The sequence below is a fragment of the Prionailurus viverrinus genome, chromosome B3, assembly GCF_022837055.1.
Source record: "Prionailurus viverrinus isolate Anna chromosome B3, UM_Priviv_1.0, whole genome shotgun sequence".
NCBI classification, from domain to species: domain Eukaryota; kingdom Metazoa; phylum Chordata; class Mammalia; order Carnivora; family Felidae; genus Prionailurus; species Prionailurus viverrinus.
The window spans coordinates 26,226,430-26,250,963 of record NC_062566.1 but is presented as its reverse complement, the minus strand read 5'-3'; the positions used below and the strand labels follow the sequence as shown (position 1 = coordinate 26,250,963).

The following is a 24,534-nucleotide window of genomic DNA, read 5'->3' as shown; positions in this document are numbered from 1 at the left end:
TTTGATTACAAAGAGAGATTTCTCACAACTTATGCGCAAACAGATGTAACTCAGGGAGTCCCACTTAAACTTTCTGTAGGTTTTAGACATAGAACAGATGAGTAAGAGACCCCCCTTTTTAACCTCCCCCTTCAAGAAACCCTTAATTATCTTTCAAGTTAACTATAATTCAAAAATTATCAACTTCAGGTCAAGTTACAAATGTTAGTATATGCTCTGGCAAAGTGAAATTAAGACAATTAGTAACATAATAAAAATGAAGACTAATGCTGATATGTAGAAATTACCCTTCACACTGCCAAACTTATAATTTTGCCAGCCCATGAAGAAAGGCTTTTATATGTACACATTAACATACAAAACACCTAGCTTTTTAAAGTTTGGAGAGATAATATTCTTCATATTTGGTTCCATGAATAGTTATTTCTCCTATACAAAAGCTAAAGAAGATATCAAAAAATTAAATTTTTATTGTGACCACACCTCAAAATGGAGAGTTGTCAACCCTATCTTAGGGAACACATTTTTTCTCAAGAGTACTTTCATCACAATTTCTTGCATAGACTGTATATGTCTCTGTTGGCAATAGGTCTCAGTAAAGGTCTTCCAAAATTTTTCTTCTGTGCAATTTTTAAACCATATTTTAAGACACATCATCAAAACCAAATACACATATATCAATACCCAAACCAACAAAATTAACTATTATACATGCATGCAGACATCTTAGTAAGGTAACTAGCTGCTTCATGAGAAGTTATGTAGTATAATACAGGGAACATTTGCCATGGAGGCAGAATAACCCAGAACTGGGTGGAAATCATGGCTCCATTGCTTGCTAGCTATGTGACCTTGGGCAATTTCCTTCTCTCAGTCTGAGTTTTCTTGTTTGCAAAATGAGGTAATAATTCCAATCGTATGAGGATTAATCGTATGTGAAATGCCCAGCGCGGAGCCTGACTCAAAGCAGAAACTCAGGAAACAGTTACTGTTATTACCCTGTTGCTATTCATGTAAATTTATTAAAGGCAAAGCTCACTTTTTCTTGTAACTCAATTGTAAGCTCTGTTAATTACTGCGAACTGAAAAAATAAAGGCAAGAAACATCAGAGTTACAAATGAGAATTTGATATATCAGTTCAGCACATGCCTAGATAGGAAATGAGACTACAAAGCAATAATGATGACCTTCAGAAGTATATGTAAAAATGAACAATGTCCTTATTTTTACAAGCCCCTCAGAAAGGAGATGATGCTGTCTGTGTTCTATTCATGTACCGAACTACTCTTTGTTCCACAAGTATTTCCAGAATGTCCATACACTAAGTGCCAATCATTATGCTAGGTGATGGGCAAAAGTAGACACAGTTCCAACCCTCATGGAGCTTCCAGTCATGCAATCCCACAAATAGTGTAAACTTGTGAAAAGTGATATAAAGGACAGTACATGGTACTCTAAGAGCCAGTAACACAGATCTAACTTAATTGGGGAGATCAAGGAAGGCCTTCCTGAGGAAGCAAAAGCTGAGGATGAAGAGAGAGTTAACAGTGGCAGGTGTTCCCAGACAGGGGAAAGCAGTCTGTACAAAGACCCTGTACCAGGAGAAAACAGCAAAAATGCAGGACCAAAAGGCCTGTGTGCCTGGAGGAAAGATGAGATGTGAGAATTAGCTAGGGCTCTAGATCACACTCAGGGCGCATGCATTGTAGATCATACTCAGGAGTTGTTATATCCCAAGAGTAATGAAAAGCCACTGAAGGGTTTTATAAATGCTTCTTTTAGGGGCAGGGAGGCAGACTGGAGACACAATGAGATTTTCAATTTGCCTTTGCCTTCTGGAATAAGAGTAAGGAATGCAGATGATCAGGTAGGAAACAAAAGTTCTGTAAGGATACATTTAACAACAGCTTGGGGACTAGGGTGATGGTGATAGTGGAAGAAGTTGATGAATTCGAGAGATATTCAGGAAAATCTGATGATGTGTAGTGTACAGGGCCTGAGGGAAAGCAAAATGTTCAAGAAACTTCTGGGTTTCTGATTCACATGACTATATACAAGAATATACCATTCAGGAGAGATCTGCTCCAGAAACATCTTTAAAGCAGTTAGTTAACCTACCCCCCAAAAGGAGCTAAATGCATAAATGTATTTCATTTTCGCCTGGACCTGTGTTAACCTAGTGTGATCCTTTACTTATAAGATTCCAAAAGATTGGTATTTCTAAAAAGCAAATTGACCCTCAAAAGGATAAGATGTTTCCAACACTGAAGATATCTGAAAGATTCTGCCACAAGCTTTAAAATGAGTTCTAAAATTGGTTTGAGGGGCACCGGGGTGGCTGGGTTGGTTAAGCATCCGACTTCAGCTCAGGTCATGATCTCAAGGTGTTCCTGAGTTTGAGCCCCAGGTCAGGCTCTGTGCTGACAGCTCAGAGCCTGGAGCCTGCTCTGGATGATTCTGTGTCTCCCTCTCTCTGGCCCTCCCCCCGCCTCACGCTAGATCGCACGCGCGCGCGCGCGCGCGCGCGCGCGCTCTCTCTCTCTCTCTCAAAAATAAATAAAACATTAAAAGCTTTTTGATAAGAAATAAATAAAATTGGTTTCAGCAATGGGGCAGCATTATGAAATGAATGTGTCATATCCCATGATCACTACTTAGATAAGACCAACATGAATTTGCGGCTGCTTAACATAATCTAAATAAATCATAACAGTGAAGAGTGCTCTTATGTGATATTAAACTATGAAATTTTACAATTTCATTACAATCACAATAATTGGAACTATGCTACTTTTATGTTTGCTTCAACATTTTGAAATGCTTGTAGAAAACCTGACATTTTGTAGGAAAAGGTATGATTTTAAAAACCTAAATACCTTCTTGATCTTAATATAAAAATATTTTACTGTTACCATCCAGTCCTTATTAATGCCCATCACGTTTATTCACTGTAAAAGATTTCCACTAAATACAAAGATTTTACTAAACACTATAAAAGTATATGCAAATACTCTATACAGAGTAAAGCACTGACTTTATCAATACTTGCTTTCCTTGGTTTTAATTTTTTAACTTGCAACCTAATCCCATTTTCATAGTGGAATACTAATGCCTTTAAGTCATAGAAACATAGAAACTCTAAATCTGACTAATCCAAGGAAAAGAAGTGAAAGGGGTTTTGCCACTTTAAGATCAACACCACAACCTTAGTAATGAAGTATTTCCCTAATTCTGGAAGGACAGGCTCCTTGGCCACCTGCTTGCACTAGGCCTTGATTAGCATTTTATTAACACTCAACTGCAGATACCAGGATGTTACCACTGCTCCTACAGAGCAGAATTTTTTTTTTCTCCCATGCTGATTTTATCTCAAGGCGTGAAAAGGCAAGATAGTGGTTTGAGGCCAAATGTGAAAAATGTCATCTCCACAAATGAGGAGAAAAGTCAAGAGCTTTTTAAAAATCAGGTCTTAAGCCCATTAACTAATACTAGTTTGTAAAATCGGACTGTCTCCACCCTAGAGACTGTGCTACCAAATGTGGTCCTTGGGAATAAGGGCTGGAGGGCCTGAAACGGGTTACCAGTATGGTTCATCTTTTTCTTATTTCAGGTTTTTGTTTTTTTAAACGTGAAATCAGACTATGGCTATATTTGAGCGTAGCTAAAGCCGGGTATGGGCAGTGCCAAGGAAGAGATAGCGAAAGTCTTTAGGGTTCCCAATTTCAGCTAGCAGATTTTCCAATCTTCCTCTGAAGGAGTGGTCCGTGTCTCCCCAGAAGGAATGTGGGGGAAGGAAAGATACAAGGGCCCTGGGCTCTTCCCTTACCCAAACCCCCAGAATGACACCGCAAACCACTTCCTCCTGGGAACTGAAGGTCATAAGCTTTAAGGGACAATGGAGCTCAACATAGGCTCCAGGAAGATGGAGACAGCGAGATGAGATGGGAGGGTGGGTAGGGAAGTGGGGGTGAGGGGATGCGCCCAGTTTGAGAGCGCTGAATAGGGCGGTCCAGGCCAGGGGCTTCGGGTGCATGAGGCCTGGATCTTCCAGAATCTTACAAGTAGGCCTGCCACAACCCTGTGAGAAGCCCGAGGGGCTCATCTGAAAATCTAGGGCATCTACGTACCCACTGCCTATCACCACTCTCCTCGGGTGGGGAGATGTTCCCCACAGGAATCCTCCCCCCAACGGGACTTTGCCTGTTCTTAAAAAACCACAAACCCTTAAGAAGCTGAACATTTATAGGGGTGGAGGGCCCGAAGGCAAGTAGGTGTTCAGCAAACGTCGGGGGTCGAGGGTGGTGGGAGGGAAAGGGAGGCCCCCCAGTCCGAGGAACTTGAATTACCACCAGAATGGGGGAGGGGGCGATCTGAGGCCCTTAAGCCTAAGGGACCGAAGAGGCCGGGAGCTGCGTCCCGCGGCGTCCCCCGGGTCGGGGGCTGACGGCCTGGGGCGCGGTCGCCGGGGGAAGGGGCACCCGCGGGCCGGGGGCCGTGGAGCGCGCGGCCTCCGCGGGCAGAGGCCGGCCTAGGCCTCGGGGGTCCGGACACACCCACCGCCGCGGCCGCGGCCCCGCTTACCTGCTCCTCCTCCGGGGTCAGCTCCGGCGCCATGTCGGGCTGGGGCGCGGTCGCGGGCTCCATCCCGCCGCCGCCGCCGCCGCCCGGCCGACCGAACGCGCCCGGGAGCGCCGAGAGCCCGGTGCTGCCGGCCGACGCTTCCGCGTCTCCGTGCCTCAACAGCCGGAGGCCGGCTCGCGCATGGTGGGGCCGGCGGGGCCGGGCGCCCGCGGCGGCCGCGAACGCCGCTCCTGTCTCCTGAAGGAAAAGCTCTCACAACTGTCGCTCTCTCCGGGCGGAAATCCTTTTTTATTTTCTTCTCTCCTTTCCCCGCACTCCCCCTCCTCTCCCGGAAAAAAAAAAAAAAAAAAAAAAAAGGTGCCGGCGAAGAGCTAATAGCCAACCGGGATTTAAAAAGGAAATACGAACTCAAGAACTTTCTAAGCCCAGAGCGGAGGGTCTCGGCGGAAATTTCCCGAAGGCCGCCGGCCTCCTCGGCGTCTGGCTCCCCCGGCCGCGCTCCGGCTCCTCCGGAGCGTGAGGCGGAGTCCTCGGGGATGCGGGCCCCGGCGACCTACGCGGCGGCCTCTCAGCCCCGTTCCTCAAAAGCCGCGGCGGCGGGAGGGAGGGAAGAGGGGAGGGAGCGAGGAAAAGGCGCCCCCCTCCGGGCTCAGGGCCAGCGCTGCGGCCGCGCCGCGTCCGCCCGAGCCCCCCGCGGCTCCATTGAGAAACTGAGCGTCTCATTCACAAACAGGCGGCGGGAGGGCCGGCCGAGCGCGGACGCTGTCCGGGAGGGGGAGACAGAGAGGAGCCCGGGCGGGGGAAACAGGGGGCGGGGGAGGGGAGACCGGAGGGACCGGCGCTGGGAGGGGCTTCGGCGACTCCCGGCTGCGAGGATGGGGTACGAGGAAGAAAGGGGCGTGAGTTTTACGGTTCAGTTCCGTGGAGGAGGAAGAGAATACATTCGTTTGAAAACGAGCTGCTGTCGGGCACCTCGCCGGGGTTACTTGCTGCTGCCCCGTCGTGTGAGGGACCCACCAATCCTCATCTGTCTCCATGTCACTTGCTGACTGGAAGACCCTGTAAAGGTTGCCTGCGACGTCCAGGAGGTCTGGTGAAGGAACAGACCCTGCTCTCACTTTCTCTTTGTTGCGCGTATCCTGTAATCCATAACCAGGCTGGCTAATTTTAGCCCCTCACAAAAGCAGCATCCGATTTCAAACCTGGTGCCGGAATTACACAGCCTTTGCAAACCTTGGGTTTTCACTTGGGCAATCACAGCAAAGAGCGTGAAGGGTGTTACAGGACAGTCTTGGGATCCGTAGGAGAGGCACAGGGAAGGCAGGGCTGGTCTAGTATGTTGTTGCATCATTTCAGTCCAAAAAGAAATATTCCAAAAGGGATCCAGCTAACAAGCTACAGCTAGTCCTAATGGCTGAAGCCCTGGAGAGCTAGGAGAGACATCTAAGGGAGAGGTCTTCAGACAACAGAGGAAGGTGCTCTGGCTTCTGATGCTCCTTCGAGGATTTCAGAAGCAACCACTGACTTCATCTCATTTCTGCATCATTAAAATAAGAACTTCAAGTTGCCCTTGGTTAGAAAAATGTTGTGCACTGACTCGTCACGATTTCAGATCCATGCTTTGGAACAAAGTTATTTGTGGTTTTAATTTGTTTTGATGAAATTGTTTTGAAGTTTGGTATTAGGACGTTCTTATCGAACTCTTGCACCCGGAGTAAAGAGGACCATTACGTCACTGACACCATAGAAACACCAGTGGTGTCCAACATGTGATGGACTTTTAAACTTTAAAAACCAGGAGGTTTGAACAGTAACTCTAGAGTGTTCAGTTTGGACATGGCTACTCTTTGCTGATCTAAATAGATTTCCAAAGATCTTGAGACATTTGCTCCTACTGTGGCCTACTCTTAGTCAGCAGTGGTGGTAAGCTGTGCAGCAGTCTGAGGAAGAGAAGGGACATCTGTTCCTGCCTCGGCCAGGCTACTCCTTGTAGGCAGTGGCACAAGATATGTAAATGTTCTGAAGACATAACCTTCAGAGCAGCCCACTTATGGCTGCCAACCATAGCCTGATAGCCACATGCCCCAAGCAGGGAGGGACCTAAGCTGGCAGCTGACACCTCACTTTTAGTTGGACTCTACCGAGAACCAACTGGTAGAAATGTACACATCATCCTAATTTGGACTTTCATTCATCTCTTTCATCGTCCCTTTGTCTGCAACGATACTGTAATTAATCTATCATTGGTTTAGATTATGCTATTTCTTTATTGACTTAAGAGATATTATCCTGTGTGCTACTGGCTTGTGAAATATTATTATAAATTATAATTTCTGCAGTGAACCTGTGTTAAATTATTGGCAAAGATAATGTCAGTTTCTGAGCATAATTTGCCATGAATAAAACAAGAAACCCCTGGAACTTGGATCTGTTTCTTCTATCTCAGGTTATTTGCACCAATAAAGCTGACTCTTGGTTGAGTTCATCACCCCATACAAGAGTTACAGTTTCAGTATTGCAACCAGATACCTCTCTGGAAGACAATCTATTTATTGAACAAGTATATTTTCATGCCAAGCACTGGACTTGCCAACCCCAGTACATACTGGGGTTACAACAATGAACAACACAATGGTCTCTTCCACATGTATGGATATGGAATGATCCCTGAGTTATATTGTGAAGTAGAAACAACAAGACTCGGGGTGCCTGGGTGGCTCTGTTGGATGAGCATCCGACTTTGGCTCAGGTCATGATCTCACAGTTTGTGAGTTTGAGCCCCGCATCAGGCTCTGCGCTGACAGCTTGCTCAGAGCCTGCAGCCTGCTTCAGATTCTGTGTCTCCTTCTTGCCCTCTGCCCCTCCCCGCTCATGCTCTATTTCTCTTTCTCAAAAATAAATATTAAAAAAAATTAAAAAAAAAACAAGACTCAAATAGTGTACATAATGATATCATTTGTACAAAAAAAAAAGAACATATAAACTTATTTATAGGTAGAAAGGGTTTGAGAGGATACAGAAGAAAGATCACTGGTTAGGGTGCCTGGGTGGTTCAGTTGGTTGAGTGTCCGACTTTGGTCATGATCTCATGGTCTGTGAGTTAGAGCCTGGAGCCTGCTTTGGATTCTGTTTCCCTCTCTGCCCCTCCCCGGCTTGCACTGTGTGTGTGTGTGTGTGTGTGTGTGTGTGTGTGTGTGTGTCTCAAAATAAATAAACATAAAAAGAAAAAAAGAAAGAAAAAGGAAGGAAGGAAGGAAGGAAGGAAGGAAAAGATCACTGATTTGATTGTCTTTCAAGAGGAGAAGCCAGAGTCAGGAGAACAGAAGGGAAAGAGGGACTTTTCCCTATATGGTCTTTTGCACATTTTAAGTTTTTGGTTTTCTTTTTTTTGCTAACTTTTTATTGAAGTATAACATACATACAGAAAGGTGAAGCATACAGCATGGTGAATTTTCATAAACTGAGCACACCCATATAACCAACACACAGATCAAGAAATAGAACATTCCCTTGGGGCGCCTGGGTGGCTCAGTCAGTTAAGTGTCCGACTTCGACTCAGGTCACGATTTCACAGTCTGTGAGTTCGAGCCCCGCGTCGGGGTCTGGGCTGATGGCTCGGAGCCTGGAGCCTAATTCAGATTCTGTGTCTCCCTCTCTCTCTGCCCCTCCCCCGTTCATGCTCTGTCTCTCTCTGTCTCAAAAATAAATAAACGTTAAAAAAAAAAGAAATAGAACATTCCCAACTTGCCAAAATCCCCCTTATGTCCCCTCCCAGTCACTACTCCTCAAGAGTAATTACTATTTTGGCTTCCAACAGCATAGCGTGTTTAAATCTTGCTGTGGATATATAATCTCCCCCCCCCCAAATTTAAATAGTAACTTAAATATAGTTTTTCTCCCAGAGCAGGCGAATGGCTCCAGAACTAAGCTGGAGTAGGAAATAGCGGGACCTGAGCAAGCACACACCATTGAGTGTACACAGGAGAAGTTTTGCCTAGTGATTCTCAGGACACCGGGGGTCAGTGATTTCTTCAAAGTCACACAGCTAGCTAATTAATTACTGTTGGGCTAGAACTTGGATCCAGGCATTTAAAGTCCTAGTACAGGGATCAGGTGAAGAGAATTAATAAAGGGAGAGGTTTGGGGCGCCTGGGTATCTCAGTGCGTTAAGCTTCTGACTTTAGCTCAGGTCATGATCTCACGATCCGTGGGTTTGAGCCCCGCGTTGGGCCCTGTGCTGACTGCTCAGAGCCTGGAGCCTGCTTTGGATTCTGTGTCTCCTCTCTCTGCCCCTCACCTGCTCTCACTCTGCCTCTCTTTCAAAATAAATAAACATTAAATTTTTTGAAAAATTAAGAAAAATAAGTAAATAAAGGGAGAAATCTAACAGAGTGAGCTAGGAGAGAAAACTCAGCAGTGTTTTCAGAGGCACAGCTGTGTGTGTGGGCGTGTGGGTGTGTAAGAGAACAGCTCTCCAGAACTGCTGCCTATCACAGTCCTAACAGGACAACGTTTGGAAGTTTCTGAGCAGAGACAGGGGTAACAAAACTAAGAACAAGGGAGCTGGCTGGATTTGCTTTCATCAGTAATCCTAGGAGAGTCGGAGTACAAAGGCTTGCCTTTAACTGCACACTTGAACCAACAAAATCAAGTATGGTACTGTTATCATAGTCAATCAAATCTTAGGGATGCCAAATGGTTTCTAATAGCAAATGATTGGAAACAACATAATGGTCCATCAATAGAAAACTCAGTAATGAAATTACAGTACACACATACACTGAAATATTAAGTTCACATTTGTGTCCCTACCATGTGCCAGGCACTGTTCTAATGACTTCATCTAATCTCACCATCACAGCATGAGATAGCTGAAATTATCATTTTGCAAAAAATATAAAGGTAGATCCACATGTATTGACATAGCCTCCTCAGATTTTTTAATGCTTGGCTGCAGGGCCTCGGGAGGAAGGTGAGGATAGGGTTGGGCAAATATAGGTGACAGACAAAAATCACATTTTTATTAAATTAACATGAACTGAAATCTGAAAGTAAAAAATAAATTACAAAGAGGAATGTTGGCAGGAGGGGTGTTATGAATTGTACTTTTGGTTTTTGCTTTAATTTTTTTATTATTATTATTATTTTTTTTTTGAGAGAGAGAGAGAGAGAGAGAGAGAGAGACAAGGAGAGCACATGTGTGTGAGTAGAGGAGGGGCAGAGGGGGAGAGACTCTTAAGAAGGCTCCACACCCAGGCCCAGAGCAGAACCCGACATGGGCTCAATCTCAGGACCGTGTGAGATCATGACCAAAAGATCATGACCTGAGGGGCGCCTGGGTGGCGCAGTCGGTTGAGCGTCCGACTTCAGCCAGGTCACGATCTCGCGGTCCGGGAGTTCGAGCCCCGCGTCAGGCTCTGGGCTGATGGCTCAGAGCCTGGAGCCTGTTTCCGATTCTGCGTCTCCCTCTCTCTCTGCCCCTCCCCCGTTCATGCTCTGTCTCTCTCTGTCCCAAAAAAAATAAATAAACGTTGAAAAAAAAAATTAAAAAAAAAAAAAAAAAAAAAGATCATGACCTGAGCTGAAGTCAAGAGTTGGATGCTTAACTGACTGAGCCACCCAGGCGCCCCCTGTTTTTTGCTTTTAAAGCAAAGGGTTCAGGTCTCTGTCTAGAAACCTTATCCTCCCCTTCCTCCCACCTTCTTCACCAGACAAATCTGACTCATCCTTAAGGTCTCAACTCAAAAGTCACCTCCTCAGCAAGATCGTCATTGGCTACTCCCTACACTGAGACTCCCTGTTGCTCTCTCTCACAGTGCCCTCTTATTCTTTTATCAGAGAGCTGATCACTGTTCCTAATTGTGCCCTTGTTTCTACGTCCATCAGCCTAGTATCTGCTGCTCTATGAGACAGTAAGCTCCAGAAAGTCAGGAACCACTTGTATCTTGTTGGCCCCTGGCCCTTCAGTATCTAGAGCCTAGTACCTAGTAGGCAGGCCTTTCTAAATCTATTGAATGAATCAATCAGTGAAGACAACCACCTTCAAAAATAAATAATAAAGGGGCACGAGGGTGGCTCAGTCGGTGAAGTGTCTGACTTCGGCTCAGGTCATAAGTTCACGATTTGGGAGTTCAAGCCCCACATTGGGCTCTCTGCTGTCAGCGTGGAGCCTGCTTCCCTCTCTCTCCCTGCCCCTCCCCCACTCTCTCAAAAACAAATAAAAACTTTTTTAAACATTTTTTAAAAACAGGGGTGCCTGGGTGGCTCAGTCAGTTAAGTCTCTGACTTCAGTTCAGGTCATTATCTCACAGCTCGTGAGTTCGAGCCCCACGTCGGGCTCTGTGCTGACAGCACAGAGCCTGGAGCCTGCTTCGATTCTGTGTGTCCCTCTCTCTCTGCCCCAGCCCACTCTCATTCTGTCTCTGTCTCTCTCAAAAATAAATAAACATTAAAAAAAATTTTTTTTTAAATAATAAACTAAAATCCAAAGCTCCTCTCAAACATTGCTCCAAAATATCTACTGCCTGTGGAAAAGATGTATTGTGCTATACACACATGTATTGGCTATAAAAGATCCCCCAAAATTCTTACTGCTATTTTTCTAAAAGGCAAACAGACATACAGTAAATAAGTAAATAATACTGCTAACCAGGGTCTATACATTTTTTTCTTGTTTATTCATAGGCTAAATCTACCACCACTAGAATGGCTGAAGGTGAGCCCTGCAAGAAAGGTGAAAAATCTTATCCCACGTAGATTACATTCCCCCATTACCCCAAATACTCTAGGGATCAGTCCTTACCTATTGCTGTTCTTGGCCATTTTTTGTTTTTTGTTTTTGTTTTTGTTTTTAATGAGAACATGAGCTGGCTCTTTCCTCATACAATTTTCTCATCCGACACCTTATGTGCCACTCCCAAATCACAGGTTAATCAGTCACTATTCTATGTTACTTCCACACCTTACACCTGTGTCTAGAGTTTACTTAACACTCTAATTATTTGCTTCCTTGTCCATTTCTCCCACTAGATCATGAGTTCCTTGGGGGCAGCGATCATGTCTTAGTCATTACTCTTTCTTTAGAACCTAGCACAATATACAGTACCCAGTAGGTGGTACTGAATGTTTGCTAAAAGAATGGATCTGTCCTTTCTAGCCAACAAGGTCCAGTTTTTACCAAAGAATACCAAACTGGTGTGGTTACCTTGGATACTTAGTTGCTTATGAGAAAACATCGGATATAAGAGGGAGGTACCATCTGAGTTCCACTGCTTTCACTCACTTTGACTTATGGGAGTCCAGAGCAGAATGGACAAATTAAGTCCACAAATAGAACCTCGTTTGAACCAGTTTCAACTTCCTCCCTTGTAAAAGCTTTTGTTAAAGTTGCCAAAGAGAAGCAGAACTGACAGACTGGAGTTTCATCTTTTATTTCCCGGGTCTGACTGGGGAGAAAACCTGCAGGGCCAAAGCAGAGGGAGACAGAGGGCAGACTTGAAGGACCGCCAGCCGGAGGGAAGGAAGAAGGGAGGAAGTTCGCTACAAATGTTAATAGTCTGTGCCAAGTCTTAGCCAGAAGTACTATCCAGGTTTCAAATTTTGTCTCTTCTCATCTCCTGCTCAGTGAGACCCCTAACCAGCAAGATCATGACCTGAGCTGAAATCAAGAGTCCAGATACTTAACCGACTGAGCCACCCAGAAGCTCTGCCTGAGGCCATGCTTTTTCCTTTTTTTAGTTTATTTATTTATTTTGAAAGAGACAGAGCCAGCAGGGGAGAAGCAGAGAAATGGAGAGAGAGAATCCCAAGCAAGTTCCACACTATCAGTGCAGAGCCCAACGTGGGGCTCAAACCCATGAACCGTGAGATCATGACCTGAGCTCAAATCAAGTTGGATGCTTAACCTACTGAGATACCCAGGACCCCTGGGGGAGGCTATTCTTAATTCGTCTTCACTACTGCCAACCTCTCAGCTCTCCCAGGCCCCTTCTCCTTGCCTCTGCCTTGCAGTGGACCCACTGGGGAGGGAGCCCGGGGTAAGTCACAATCAAATCAAGACCCAAGACCAAACTTCTCAGGACTTGGTGGGAAACAAAATTTTTAAATGAATTTGGTTCTTTTTTTTTTTTAATTACAATTTTTTTTTTTAATATTTATTTTTGAGAGAGAGACAAAATGTGAGTAGGGGAGGGGCAAAGAGAGGGAGACAGAATTCCAAGCAGGCTCCAGGCTCCAAGCTATCAGCACAGAGCCCTATGTGGGGCTCGAACTCATGAACTGTGAGATCATGACTTGAGCTGAAGTCAGTTGCCTAACTGACTGAGCTACCAGGCACCCCTCTGTATTTTTTTTTTTAAAGAGAGAGAGAGCAAATGGGGGAGAGGGGCAGAGAGAGAAAGAGAATCTTAAGCAGGCTCTACACTCAGGGTAATGCCTGAGGCAGGGCTTGATCTCACAACCACGAGATCATGACCTGAGCCAAAATCAAGAGTTAGACGCTTAACCAACTGAGCCCCACCCAGGCACCCCTTAAAATTGGTTCTGTTTTGATGTAAAGACTGGGTGTAATCACAGAATCCTAAGACAGGGTGGAACTCAGAAATCAGTGTGTCTTACCAAAGCAAGCAGTCATACTGTTGCCAAAATCTCAAGGCTTTTCTCTACTTTTCCTGCCCTACATATCAGAAGGCATAAAACAAATGACCACATCTGCTTAAAAATATGTATTGTGAGATTTTTACTCATTTCCTTGCTAGAAATCTATAGCTTCAATCCTGATAAGTTTTCAGGTTGTCCTTTTAGGCACATTCACAGAACCACAGTTCATATTCTTAGAACTCTACAGTCTATTCAACCACCCATTAGCAATCCACCACATACCTCCACTCAGCCTCCTCTCCAGGGTCACTACTCTATGCAGTAGAGAAGAGAGGGGCTGTCCCTCAGACTGCCTTCTCATTCCAGTTCATCATTTCATTCACCCAACCAACACTAATTAATACAAGTGCCAGGCACAATGCCAGATGAATAAGACCAGGTCTGTGACCTCAAAGAACCTGCAATCTAATAGAGGGAGTACATAGTAAGGAATTTAACCTTGCTCAAAGGGAGGGTAGCCTTTGCCCTCGGTAGCCTTTGCCCTTGGCTCCTAGAAATAAGCTCTAAGCCTTTGGAATGTCCTAAAAAGAGTGTTTATCTGGGGGTCTTTGGCCACACTAGACAGTCTAGCAATGTGATTGGGGGGAAATGAGGACTTTGGATCATGTGTTATCAGCTAGACCTCTGGAGAGGCTAGACACTGGGGTCAGCCAATCAGGTCTATATGACCAAGTCCCAGTAAAAACTTTGGACACCAAGGCTCAGGTCAGATTCTCTGGTTGCCAATACTCCATGATACCGTCACACACAGTACCCAGAAAAGTTAATGCTGTCCATGATTCCACTGGGAGAGGACAACTGGAAGACTCGTACTTAGAATTTTTGGGACTCTGCCCCATACATTTCTTCCCTTGGCTAACTAATCTGTTTCCTTTCACTGTGACAAACTCTACCTGTGAGTATAACAGCTTTCAGTGAGTTCTCAGTTCAGTTCAGTGAGTTCTCAGCAACACCCTCTGCCTTTCTGAGGACAAAATAAATGAATTCCAATGGATTCACTCTCTTTGTTCCTCTGCTTAAGATACAGATTCTTGGTGAGGAGCATGTGATTGGCCCATCTTGAGTCATGAGCCTGATGTTTGGCTAAAGGAAGGCAATTCCCCGAGATTATAGTCCCACCAGACCACACTGCATGGGGAAGAGATAATTCCACAAAAAAGAAACTGGTTGCTGTTCAGAAGGGTGGCCAGAAAACTAATATCCAATCACGACAACTTATTTACACAACCATCTTTGAAAGAGGTGACAGGAGGTAGTTTTATAATTCATAAGAAATATGACCTGAAGACACATTCTATTCAGTGATTGATAATATTGGCTCCTCGGTTAAAAATAGAAGGGGCACTCCTCTAAGATACATCCTTTGATCTATCATTCAACAATATCAAGTTGTGCATGGTGATAAGTTTGGCTGGTATGTTCTGTCTCCCAAGAATGTCCTTTGAGGAAGCAGTCTCTCCAGACTGCTTATTTCTGAGCAGAGCCCGGCGAAGTCTCTATGACGCTAGCTAGTATGCACAGCTCCTGAAATGATATAGTTGGCCTGCTAAGAGTACAAACTAGAGACTTCCTTTGGAAGATCATGTAGCATCTAGACAGCCGACAACATGCTTCTTGGCAAGAGGAGCACAATGTTCCTATTGCAGAATTGACCCAAATTCAGAAAAGAGTTTATTGATGTAGGCATGCTTAAATCTGCAGCCAGCAGGATCATGGTGGTGGGGGTGGGGGTGGGGGGGGATAGTTGTCTTCTTTCTCCGATTTTACAGAGTCAGCTTGAGCAACTCTGTAAGAGCCCAACACCGAGGCAAGTTCCACTGGTGTGCTGAATTTGTGTAATCGGGCTCTACTTAACCACGTCTGCCCAGATCTGTTCCCAGAATTAATCAACACAAAGGAACAACTGCTAGTCAGACAAGATCTGACCTGCATCCCTCCGAAATTTTGTCCACAGGACACTAGTACTGCTGGACTAGAATAGTGAAGTCTTTTTGTCCAATAAAAGAAGTCCTAGAAAGGTGGAAAGCACTGTGAGAAGCAGATCGAGGCCACAGGAAATGGGACACATTTCCTGAACACACAGCAGAAACGAATTGGTTAGTTTCAGATACTATCTTCCACTGCCACAGCTGCCAAAGAGCCTACTTGACAAATCTGAATGGATCTGGCCGGCTCAGAGCTCTTCCATGACATCAAATCTAAAACCTCTGCAGAACACACAGGCCCATCTCTCTCTTCAGCCTCCTCCTGGGCAGCTCCCCAACCCTCGTTTAAACTTGAGCCGTGCTGAACCTGCTTCAGGTCCCAGAGGGAGTCCTGCCCTGCTCTGGAGGGTGCAACTGCATACCCTGCTGCCTGTGTGAGAAAGTCCCGCTCTCCTGTCTGCAGAGCCCCTTCTGTCCTGCTCAGAACTTCAGTTCTGCTCCAACTTCCTCTATGGAACCTCCTCTGCTTTCCCGCCCCAAGCTCTATGCATCTTTCAGCCCTAAAGCAATGGTCTCAGCATTCTGCTGGTGGGTGTCTTTCCTCACTGGACTGCAAACTCCTCAAGGGCAGACACCAAGTCCTGTCCCTATAATTCTCTACATCACGGGGGCCTAGCACAAGGCTTATCTTCTGGAAGGCACAAATGTTTGTTGAAGTTGTGAATGAACTCCATTTGCATTTTATCTCTGGCAGTGTCTAAACCAAAGAAACTCACACTTCTCAGAAGAGGGAACATATTCAAATACCAAGAACTGCAGTTCCTGGTAAGACCTTTTAGAAAATGACGTTACTAACAGCAGCAACTGGAAACTCAGCAGAATGCTTAAGTGCTAAAAACAGTGCAATGGGCCAAGACTTGAACAGTCATGGTTTAGGTAGCCCGGGTTGGGGCGGGGGGAGGGGGAGGTAGGGGAGGGTCATGGCCATCTAAAGTTTTAAGAATCACAAACACCTTCTTTCTTAAGAATTACATATATTTACATTGTAGATATCTGGGATACACTTTTCACAGGAGTTACTTCTCAAATCCCAAATCCATCCAATCTGGAAACCGCCCTCAACTGTCTGAGCCAGCATTTCAGATAGGAGATAAGCTGTTTCCAGCTGGAGTGGCTTTGGAAAGTCCACTCTAAAATGAAGTCACCTGTTTGTTGTCATTGTCCTCCTCCCCAGCCTTCCTTCTGGGACCAAGCCCCATCCTGTGACTCCCCAAGGAGCCACCCTGTTTAGTTTTCCATGAGGCTCCCTGGGGGGTCAAGGCCATGGGGAGGGCTCTTCAGCTTGGGGGTAGACAGGTGTTCCAACTCATAGTGTCCACTCTCAGATGCCTTGTGTGTGACTTTCTCCTTCATGCCTTCCTGGCTCCTCTTGTGCTCAATAATCTGCTGGAGCTGCTGCCCAGCATATTCTGGCTTGGTGGTCAGTGGGCCAGCTGGCACGGCTACTCCAAGAACATCTGACACCATGTAGGGGCGCAGCCAGCCCACAAGAGGAGTGCTTCCAGGGCTGTAGTGGGTCTGCTTGTGGTAGAAGAGAAGTCCATCTACCTAGAAAAGGGGAAATCAGAGACCAAAGTGACTTCTGGGGCCATGTATTTCGAGGAGAGCCTATGCATATGGGGGCCGCTCTAATGGGCCAACTGCCTTTCCTGGATCACTGCCAGTGGAAAAATAATCCTTGTTTCTCACACATGCAATTTCTCTAAATGAAGAAATGACCTAGAAATCTAAATTTTAGAAAATAAAAACATAAACAGCACTTTCCTGTTTACAGGGTGCTTGCCTACCCACTACTTCACCCTCTTACCCACCATTGAGGGTGTTTAAGATGGCACTAGGGCTAGCTCTGGGGGCCTCCCCCAAAACCCAGGCAGTATGAAGCACAAATTCAACGTGAACCCAGGTCTTCTGTCCCCAGATCCCATGTACTTTTCAGTACTCAGATGTCTCTGTAATGGGGAATGTTCTCCACACAGGGCACAAACCAGGAGAACTGGACAGGCCCCTCCAAGATGCTGGACTGCTGAACACAGGGAAAACAGGCTGTCAAGAAGCCCTGTTCCCCACACCATTGTTGGCTGCCTGACCTCCCCCTAAATTATCTGCAAGCTATGTTCTGGGAAACTCAGTTTTTCTCAACGGGAAGACCTCCTACAGTCCCACATTTTCTTTTCCGTGATTCAGTGACTCATCTCTAAAAAGCATTTATTGTCACTGGGGCATAGGGTTATAAATAAAGATGGTGTTCTTACCACCTTCTTAATTGACTCTCAGAAATGAAGGCAACTCAGCCTTTGCCATTTCCTCATTTGGGAAGCTGTGATCCTTTTAACAAAATTATATCAAGCTCAAGCAAATACTTCTGCGTGACTAGGCAGAATTTTAAAGGGTACGATGGGCAAAGGAAAGTCTGTGTGTTGAGGCTGGAGAGGATAACTGTAGATTCTGAGGATGATAAAAGGTTGCTGAGAACTGAGGAGCTTCTAGAGACATGAGACTTTTGGTGCTAAATCGAGAAAGTTCTGGACAAACCAGGACAAGTTGGTCACCCTGCCTCCACACCACTGTTCAGAAAGCACTGCCATCCCCAGCCATCATTTGCTCTTGGGAGGAAGGAAGGATAAGGAGTTTGAACCCCTGTGGTCTGTCCGTCACAGGAGCTCCCAACTTTACAGTCAGCTATGGCAGCCAGGCTTGTGGCCGAAAACAGGCACCCCAGAAAGACCTAGGAATAGAAGCCTTGTCCCTCCCTGGGCCCCCACCTCTCCACCTGTAAAATGAGGCACACAGACGAGCAGCTTTGGCATTCTGATGTCTCTAACAGAGCAGAGCTGAGGCTCTGAAGGACAGCGGCACATCTTTTTCCAGGAATCAGCTTTCAGCCCTTTTCTGATGCTTTGACACAGCAAAGTCAGAGGATATCCTAAGACATTGGGTAACCAAGCTCCCTGTGTCCTGCAATCCCATCAGAGCAATAAAGACAATGCTTGTGTTACCTCAAAAGGGAAATCCATTGACAGCACCTGACACAGGCTCTCAGGAGTACAAGGGAAATTCTTTAGTCCTACAAATTTAAACTAAAATATAAATTACAACAAAGAATTAGCACATGTTACAAATAATATTGGTTCTAGCAAGTAAAAACTGTATCAAAGAAAAAAAGTTCAGTCTCATCCTTCCCTACCTCCCCTCCCCCACCGTATTACTGGGTTGGAGGTTCTCAACCTTGCTTTATCTACAAGAATCATCAGGGAAGCTCTTAAAAATCACTGAAGCCCATGCCTCACTCAGAGATTCTGGCTGAATTGGCCTGGGATGGGTCCCAGGCATTTTTTTTTTTTTTTTAAGCTGTCCAGTTGAGTTTAACACACACCCAGGACTGAGAACCAGTGTCCTATGCTAGGTTTAGGGGTTGTATGTTATTCTCGCAGCCATATGACAGTCCTACAGAAGGGCTAGAGAAGCCCCTTCCACATCAGCAAGGATTTTTAGACTGAGGAGTATAATAAAGTGATTAGGACTAAAACTCTAGTAAGTCAGATTGCTTGGGTTTGACTCCCAACTCTGCCAATCATTTCATCTGTATATGCCTCTGCTTTCCCATCTATAAAATAGGATAATGAAAGTATCTACCTCATGGGGGTTGTTGCACGGGCTCAATGACATAATACACGTAGAGTGCTTAGAACAACATTTCAGAGAGAGCAGCTCTGAGGAACCTATGTTCCCCTTCCTCAATGCATGTTCTCCCAGGACCTTACCGATAACATCACTAGATACTGACCCCATTTATTGTCCTGTAACTGGTTATCCGATTGCTTTTAAAAGTGTTGCACGAAGTACAATCAAATGCCAATCTACAGGTGTTTGCTAATAAAATGCCCTGAAAATAGCTGTCGCATATTTAATCAGAGTGGATAGCAAAAGCACTTGGGCTTTCATCCTGGACTGTGGGATGTTGGGGAAGGTAGTCCCTCTCTGAGCTTACACTCTCATCTGTGAAAGGAGTCAGCTGACTAGATGAGGTCATTCTCAGCTCACATACAAGAGCAGAAGTTCTCAAAGTGTGGTCTGTGGACCAGCAGTACCAGCATCACTTGTTAGAAATACAAATTATCAGGCTTCACCCTAGCCCTACTGAATCACAAACACTGGTGAGGAGGGCCCAGGAATCTACGTTTCACCAGGCTTCCAGACGCTGCTGACACACGTTACAGTTTGAGAACCACTGTACTGGAGTTCTAGATAGCATTATTCGAGATAGTATTATTCTAGATCACATTATTCTAGATAGCATTATTAATAATTATAAAATAATTAGCATTTTATACAACCACTATTTATTAAGTGTATACCATAAGTATGTTAAGAGAACCTGCACATTTGTATCACTTGGTTCTTAGAACAACTCTGTAAAGTAGGTGTCATTAACCCTATTACACAGATGAAGAAACTAAGGCCAAATGAAGTCAGTAACTTTGTTAATTGTTAGTTAAAGTTAGTAATTGTTCAAGCCAAAACTGGTTCAGATCTGGATGGCTGTTAAGCCCACACCCTTCCCATTATGCCATGCTCCTTCAAAATTAAAAAGATAAGTCCATTTATAATTATTATATTTAGATAACAGACCAATCCAAACCAATCCCCATAGAGAATCCAGCAATCTTAACACCAGGTCTTACGGGATTGAGCTTGGTTTTCTCTCCCAGTCCTTCTTCTTCTGGTAACTTTGAATGCATCCAGTAGAACCGGAAATCAGTCTGCCACAGAGGAGGGAAACAGAAAGATGAAATGCTGCTCACATCAAATGATGATGTGAACAAACACACTCCATCCGAAATAGTCATGTAGTTTATGAAGATCTAAGCTCTTCTAGCATTGATCTCATGTCTCTTCAAACACTGCCATAAGGTCAGAAAGATACTTATATAAAATTTTTGGAGATTTTTTCTTAAAATCCAATAGGATTTTTGGGGCGCCTGGGTGGCGCAGTCGGTTAAGCGTCCGACTTCAGCCAGGTCACGATCTTGCGGTCCGTGAGTTCGAGGCCCGCGTCAGGCTCTGGGCTGATGGCTCAGAACCTGGAGCCTGTTTCCGATTCTGTGTCTCCCTCTCTCTCTGCCCCTCCCCCGTTCATGCTCTGTCTCTCTCTGTCCCAAAAATAAATAAACGTTGAAAAAAAAAATCCAATAGGATTTTTAATGGTAGTAGAGCTGATCACTGATCACTGAAGGCCTACTATGTGGCAGGCCCCATACTAAGGACTTTACACACCCTGATTAGTACTCAACCACCCTCTGACAGCTGGATTACCATCATCTCCATTTTACAGGCGAGCACTATGAGGCTCAGAGGGATTATATCATTTGCCCACAGAAAATACCATGGGTCCCAGGACTCTAACTCCAGAGCACATTATGTTAGCCTTTGTTTTATTTTAATTCTGAGGATTAGAAGCTACTATAGAGTTTTAACTTCTCATATATACTTCATTCTCTGAATTACTGGTATGTACCCTTCTGTAGCTATTTAGTACCTTTTGTTTCTTGTCCATTATTTTGCTTTTAAAAATTAAAAAAACAACAACACAGTTATTTCTATATATTATAGAAATATAGGTGGTTTTAGCTACCACATTTATAAGTTGTGAATACATGTTATGAAACATCCTTCAACAGAATTAAAGGAAAATATGCTCTAGATTGAATTTATGAGATCTGAGTTTTAGGTGTGGCTCTGCACTTGAGCAAGGTACTTACCATCTGTAGCTCTTTGCTTCCATTCCTGTACGATGAGGAATGACAACGGTACTCACCTTATAGAGTTCTTGTAAGGGCTTTAATGAGATAATGCTCACAAAGTGCTCAGCAGTACAAGCCTTGGCTATTATTGTTACGAATTCAGCAGCATGCTTTGGAAAATCATGCTTTGGCTAACGGCTATGGAAAGAGGTAACCTACAGTGACAACCCATGATTCACAGACTGGGCCTGCACAAGGATCGCCCGGAGGCTCATTAAAACATGAGTTGACCCCAGGGTTTCTGACTCAGTAGGTCTGGGAACTTGCATTTCTAGCCACATTGAGAACTACTATGATACACTAATTGACAGGGAACACAAAAAATCACTACTATAAAACTGGGACAGTGACGGGGCAGTGTTGGGAGCAGAGATGGAATCTGAGGGGCTGACCTAGCCTTACTCCGATGACTGCTACTGTCACTCCTAAGAATCAACAATCTCAGAAAAATGCTGGGGGAAGGTGACGCTTCGGGGAGAATATCGGGGCCCCTCTTCACTTGGAAAATCTCCTTCCCGGGCAGGCCCCTCAGAGATTCGAGGCTTTCTGTTGAACCAAGGAGGCCCTGCTGTTTTCAGGGTCAGGATGTGGTTGTGAAGCAGTAGAGGTGGCCAGAGACTATTTGATGGTGACTTCATTCTACCTCTCTTCCTTGTGCCACCTGCACAGGTACCATCCCCGCTGCCCACGGTCGTCCCCACCAGCAATCCTCCCACACTCCAGAGAGAGTGAGGGGGTGGCTGCAGCTTCTACAGAGTCCCAGCCTGCCCCTCCACTCCGTTTCTCTCTTTTCTCCCCTCAAGATTTGCTGTACTTCCCTTAGTTCCTCCTCCTTCTTTTTTTAAAACAAAGCTAATTTAAACACACTCAAAGAGGCAAGGAACATTAGATAATGTTCTTGATATACCACATCCTGTGCATACCAAGAAGCTGGTCACGTACCAAACCCACATGCTGGGCCACTTTCCCAGGAGAGGAGAAAATAGGAGAAGACATGAGGAGACTATCAATCCCTACCTGGCAGTCATAAAAAGGGTGTCCCCGCCAGCACATCACATCCAGAACATAGTAGGTCTGGTTCACCTCGCTGTAAATGCAGTCCAGAATGGTGTAGTCTGGGGACACAGAGCAGAAAGTCACTACAGGGTTCCCTTTCCAATCAGAGTTTCTTAGGGAGAAAGTTCTTTATGGCCCTTTCTTTTTTATTTTATTTCAATTATTTATTTTGAGAGAGAAAGAGAGAGACAAGGAGAGAGAGAGAATGCAAGTGGGGGGTGGGGGAGAGAGTGAGGGAGAAAGAGAGAATCCCAAGCAGGATCTGCACGGTCAGTGCGTGGACTCACGAACCGGGAGATCATACACTGAGCCAAAGTCTGACACTTAACCGACAGAGCCACCCAGATGCGCCTTCACGGCCCTTTCTCGCTCCTGGGCAGGTTAAGGGCAACTCGAGGTAGGACAGCGTGAGTGGGATCAAGGCAACCCTTAAGCCAGGTGGGAATTTTGAACTTTTATTTTCTGTATTTAATTATTTATTGACTTTAATGTTTATTTATTTGGAGAGGGTGGAGGAGGGGCAGAGAGAGAGGGAGACAACAGAATCCGAAGCAGGCTCCAGGCTCTGAGCTGTCAGCGCAAAGCCCGACGCAGGGCTTGAACTCATGAACTGTGAGATCATGACTTAAGCTGAAGTCAGACGCTTAACTGACTGAGCCACCCAGTGGCCCTATTCTGAACTTTTCAATAAACTGGAACATTTACTCACCTTAGAAAAACTCCAGTCCAAAAGGCAAGTAATCTTCCATTTGAATTTACATGCCCTTTTGAGTTCCTATTGTAAGTACTATGATCTGCGTGGAATATTACCTGTAAGTAATTCTTGCCTTTAAGGACCTTATAATCCAGTGCTCCCTTCGGCAGCACATATACTAAAAACCTTACAATCCAGTGAAGGAGATAAGATGATCATAGAGAAGAGAACTGAGAGCTGAGCTGTACAACACGACCTAAGAGCAACAGGAATTCCGGAGGAGCGAGATCGGAGCAGCAGGCGATGTTGCATGGAAGAGATGGTATGTGAACACAGTCTTCTGAGACCAGAGGGTTAAAACAATAGGGCAGAGGGGAGGTGGGAGGGCATTTCAGGCTGGAGAACTGATGTGCCATGAGCAAAGGTGTAGAGGTGAAATGAACATGGTACATGTGGGAAGCAGGGAGGCAAGCCAGCTGAACAAAGCTAGGAGTGGGTATATAGCGGAGGGGAAAGACATGAGGATGGGTGAACCAAAGCTCATGTGTGAGAGGTTCTGAAAGCCAGTAGAAAAGCCTGGGCTCAGTACCAAGCACATGAGGAACCACCGAGGGAGCCTAAGCAGGCAGAAAAGAGAGCAGGCCTCAGGCCCAGCTCTGCCACCTTCTCCATGAATGACAGTGAGCAACTTATTTAACCTCCATGATCTTTGTCTCCTCAGCCGAGCTCAGGTTAGAGGGAGAGGCTAAGGTTTGGACAATGATACAGGAGAAAATATAGGAGAAAAGGGAATTTAGCAGCAAGCCCCAGCAACAGTTTATCATACTTTACACTCAGCGTTCTGAGGGACCTTTTCCCCCAAAACTGCTTGGGTCACCTTGTAATGGATGTCTGTGGGAAAGGTGTATTGACTTTAATCCAGGGATTTGTTGCCCAGTAGGCCTCACAGGGCTGCATCTATTCTGCAACTGAGGAGGCCTGACCTTGAAGAAGATAGCCTGAATTTAGATATACAGTTTCAAAGGTATGCTTTCAAAGTGAGTCTTTAGAGGCCCCCGGGTGGCTCAGTTGGTTGAGCGCCTGACATTGGCTTAGGTCACGATCTCACAGTTTTTGAGTTCAAGCCCCACATTGGGCTTGCTGCTCTCAGTGTAGAGAGCCTGCTTCAGATCTTCCATTCCCCCCCCCCCTCTGTCCCTTCTTTACTCCTGCTCATACTCTCACTCTCAAAAATAAATAAAACATAAAAAAAATTTTTTTAAAGTGAGTCTTTAAAATACATAACCAAGGAACTTCTACTGTCTTTTACGAATTGTAAAACTTAATAAACAGGGGCATCTGGCTGGCTCAATTGGTACAGCATGTGATTCTTGATCTCGGGGTCATGAGTTCGAACCCCTATTGGGGGTAGAGATTACTTAAAAATATATATATGTATTTCAAAAAAAATTTTTTTTCAACTTAATACATAGACAATTTTATGTAGGTACCTTTTGCTGTCGCTGAGTTTTGCCTGTTGCCTCCCGGCAGCAGGGAAGAAAACCTGTTGACACGGTAACCACTCTTGGTGTAGGCACTGGTAAAGCCCTGTGTGGAAAGTTACCATTCCCATTAGGCATCAGGTCTCCTCACCCTCTTGCCTCACAATCTGCAGGTATCATCAGCGCAAAGATGGCTCTCAACAAATCCCTCCTGCAGAAAAGCCTTTCAATCCCCATGCCAGGTGTAGATGAGGAACACGAAGTGCAGAGAATCCTT

At 45.2% G+C, this 24,534-nt stretch overlaps 2 protein-coding genes across 10 annotated transcripts in view; both read right to left on the bottom strand.

Moving 5' to 3' along the window:
- PTPN9 (protein tyrosine phosphatase non-receptor type 9) overlaps positions 1-5,344 on the bottom strand; it is a 79,955-nt gene extending 74,611 nt beyond the window's left edge. Inside the window, exon 1 of one of the 3 annotated variants that reach the window (XM_047862540.1) lies at positions 4,583-5,344. In XM_047862540.1, coding sequence (XP_047718496.1) covers positions 4,583-4,645 — 63 coding nt within the window. In that variant the 5' untranslated portion in view covers positions 4,646-5,344. The remainder of the gene's footprint in view (positions 1-4,582) is intronic. The other 2 variants (XM_047862536.1, XM_047862537.1) reach the window with 2 other exon arrangements.
- A 10,838-nt stretch (positions 5,345-16,182) lies between these two features.
- The window catches only part of SNUPN (snurportin 1), a 36,590-nt gene continuing 28,238 nt past the window's right edge, over positions 16,183-24,534 (bottom strand). For all 7 annotated transcript variants that reach the window (XM_047861889.1, XM_047861887.1, XM_047861885.1 and 4 more), the window contains 5 exons: positions 24,267-24,363; positions 22,044-22,141; positions 19,908-19,985; positions 18,222-18,302; positions 16,183-16,773 (listed from right to left, as the gene is read on the bottom strand). In XM_047861889.1, the coding sequence (XP_047717845.1) occupies positions 16,453-16,773; positions 18,222-18,302; positions 19,908-19,985; positions 22,044-22,141; positions 24,267-24,363 (675 nt within the window). In that variant the 3' untranslated portion in view covers positions 16,183-16,452. The remainder of the gene's footprint in view (positions 16,774-18,221; positions 18,303-19,907; positions 19,986-22,043; positions 22,142-24,266; positions 24,364-24,534) is intronic.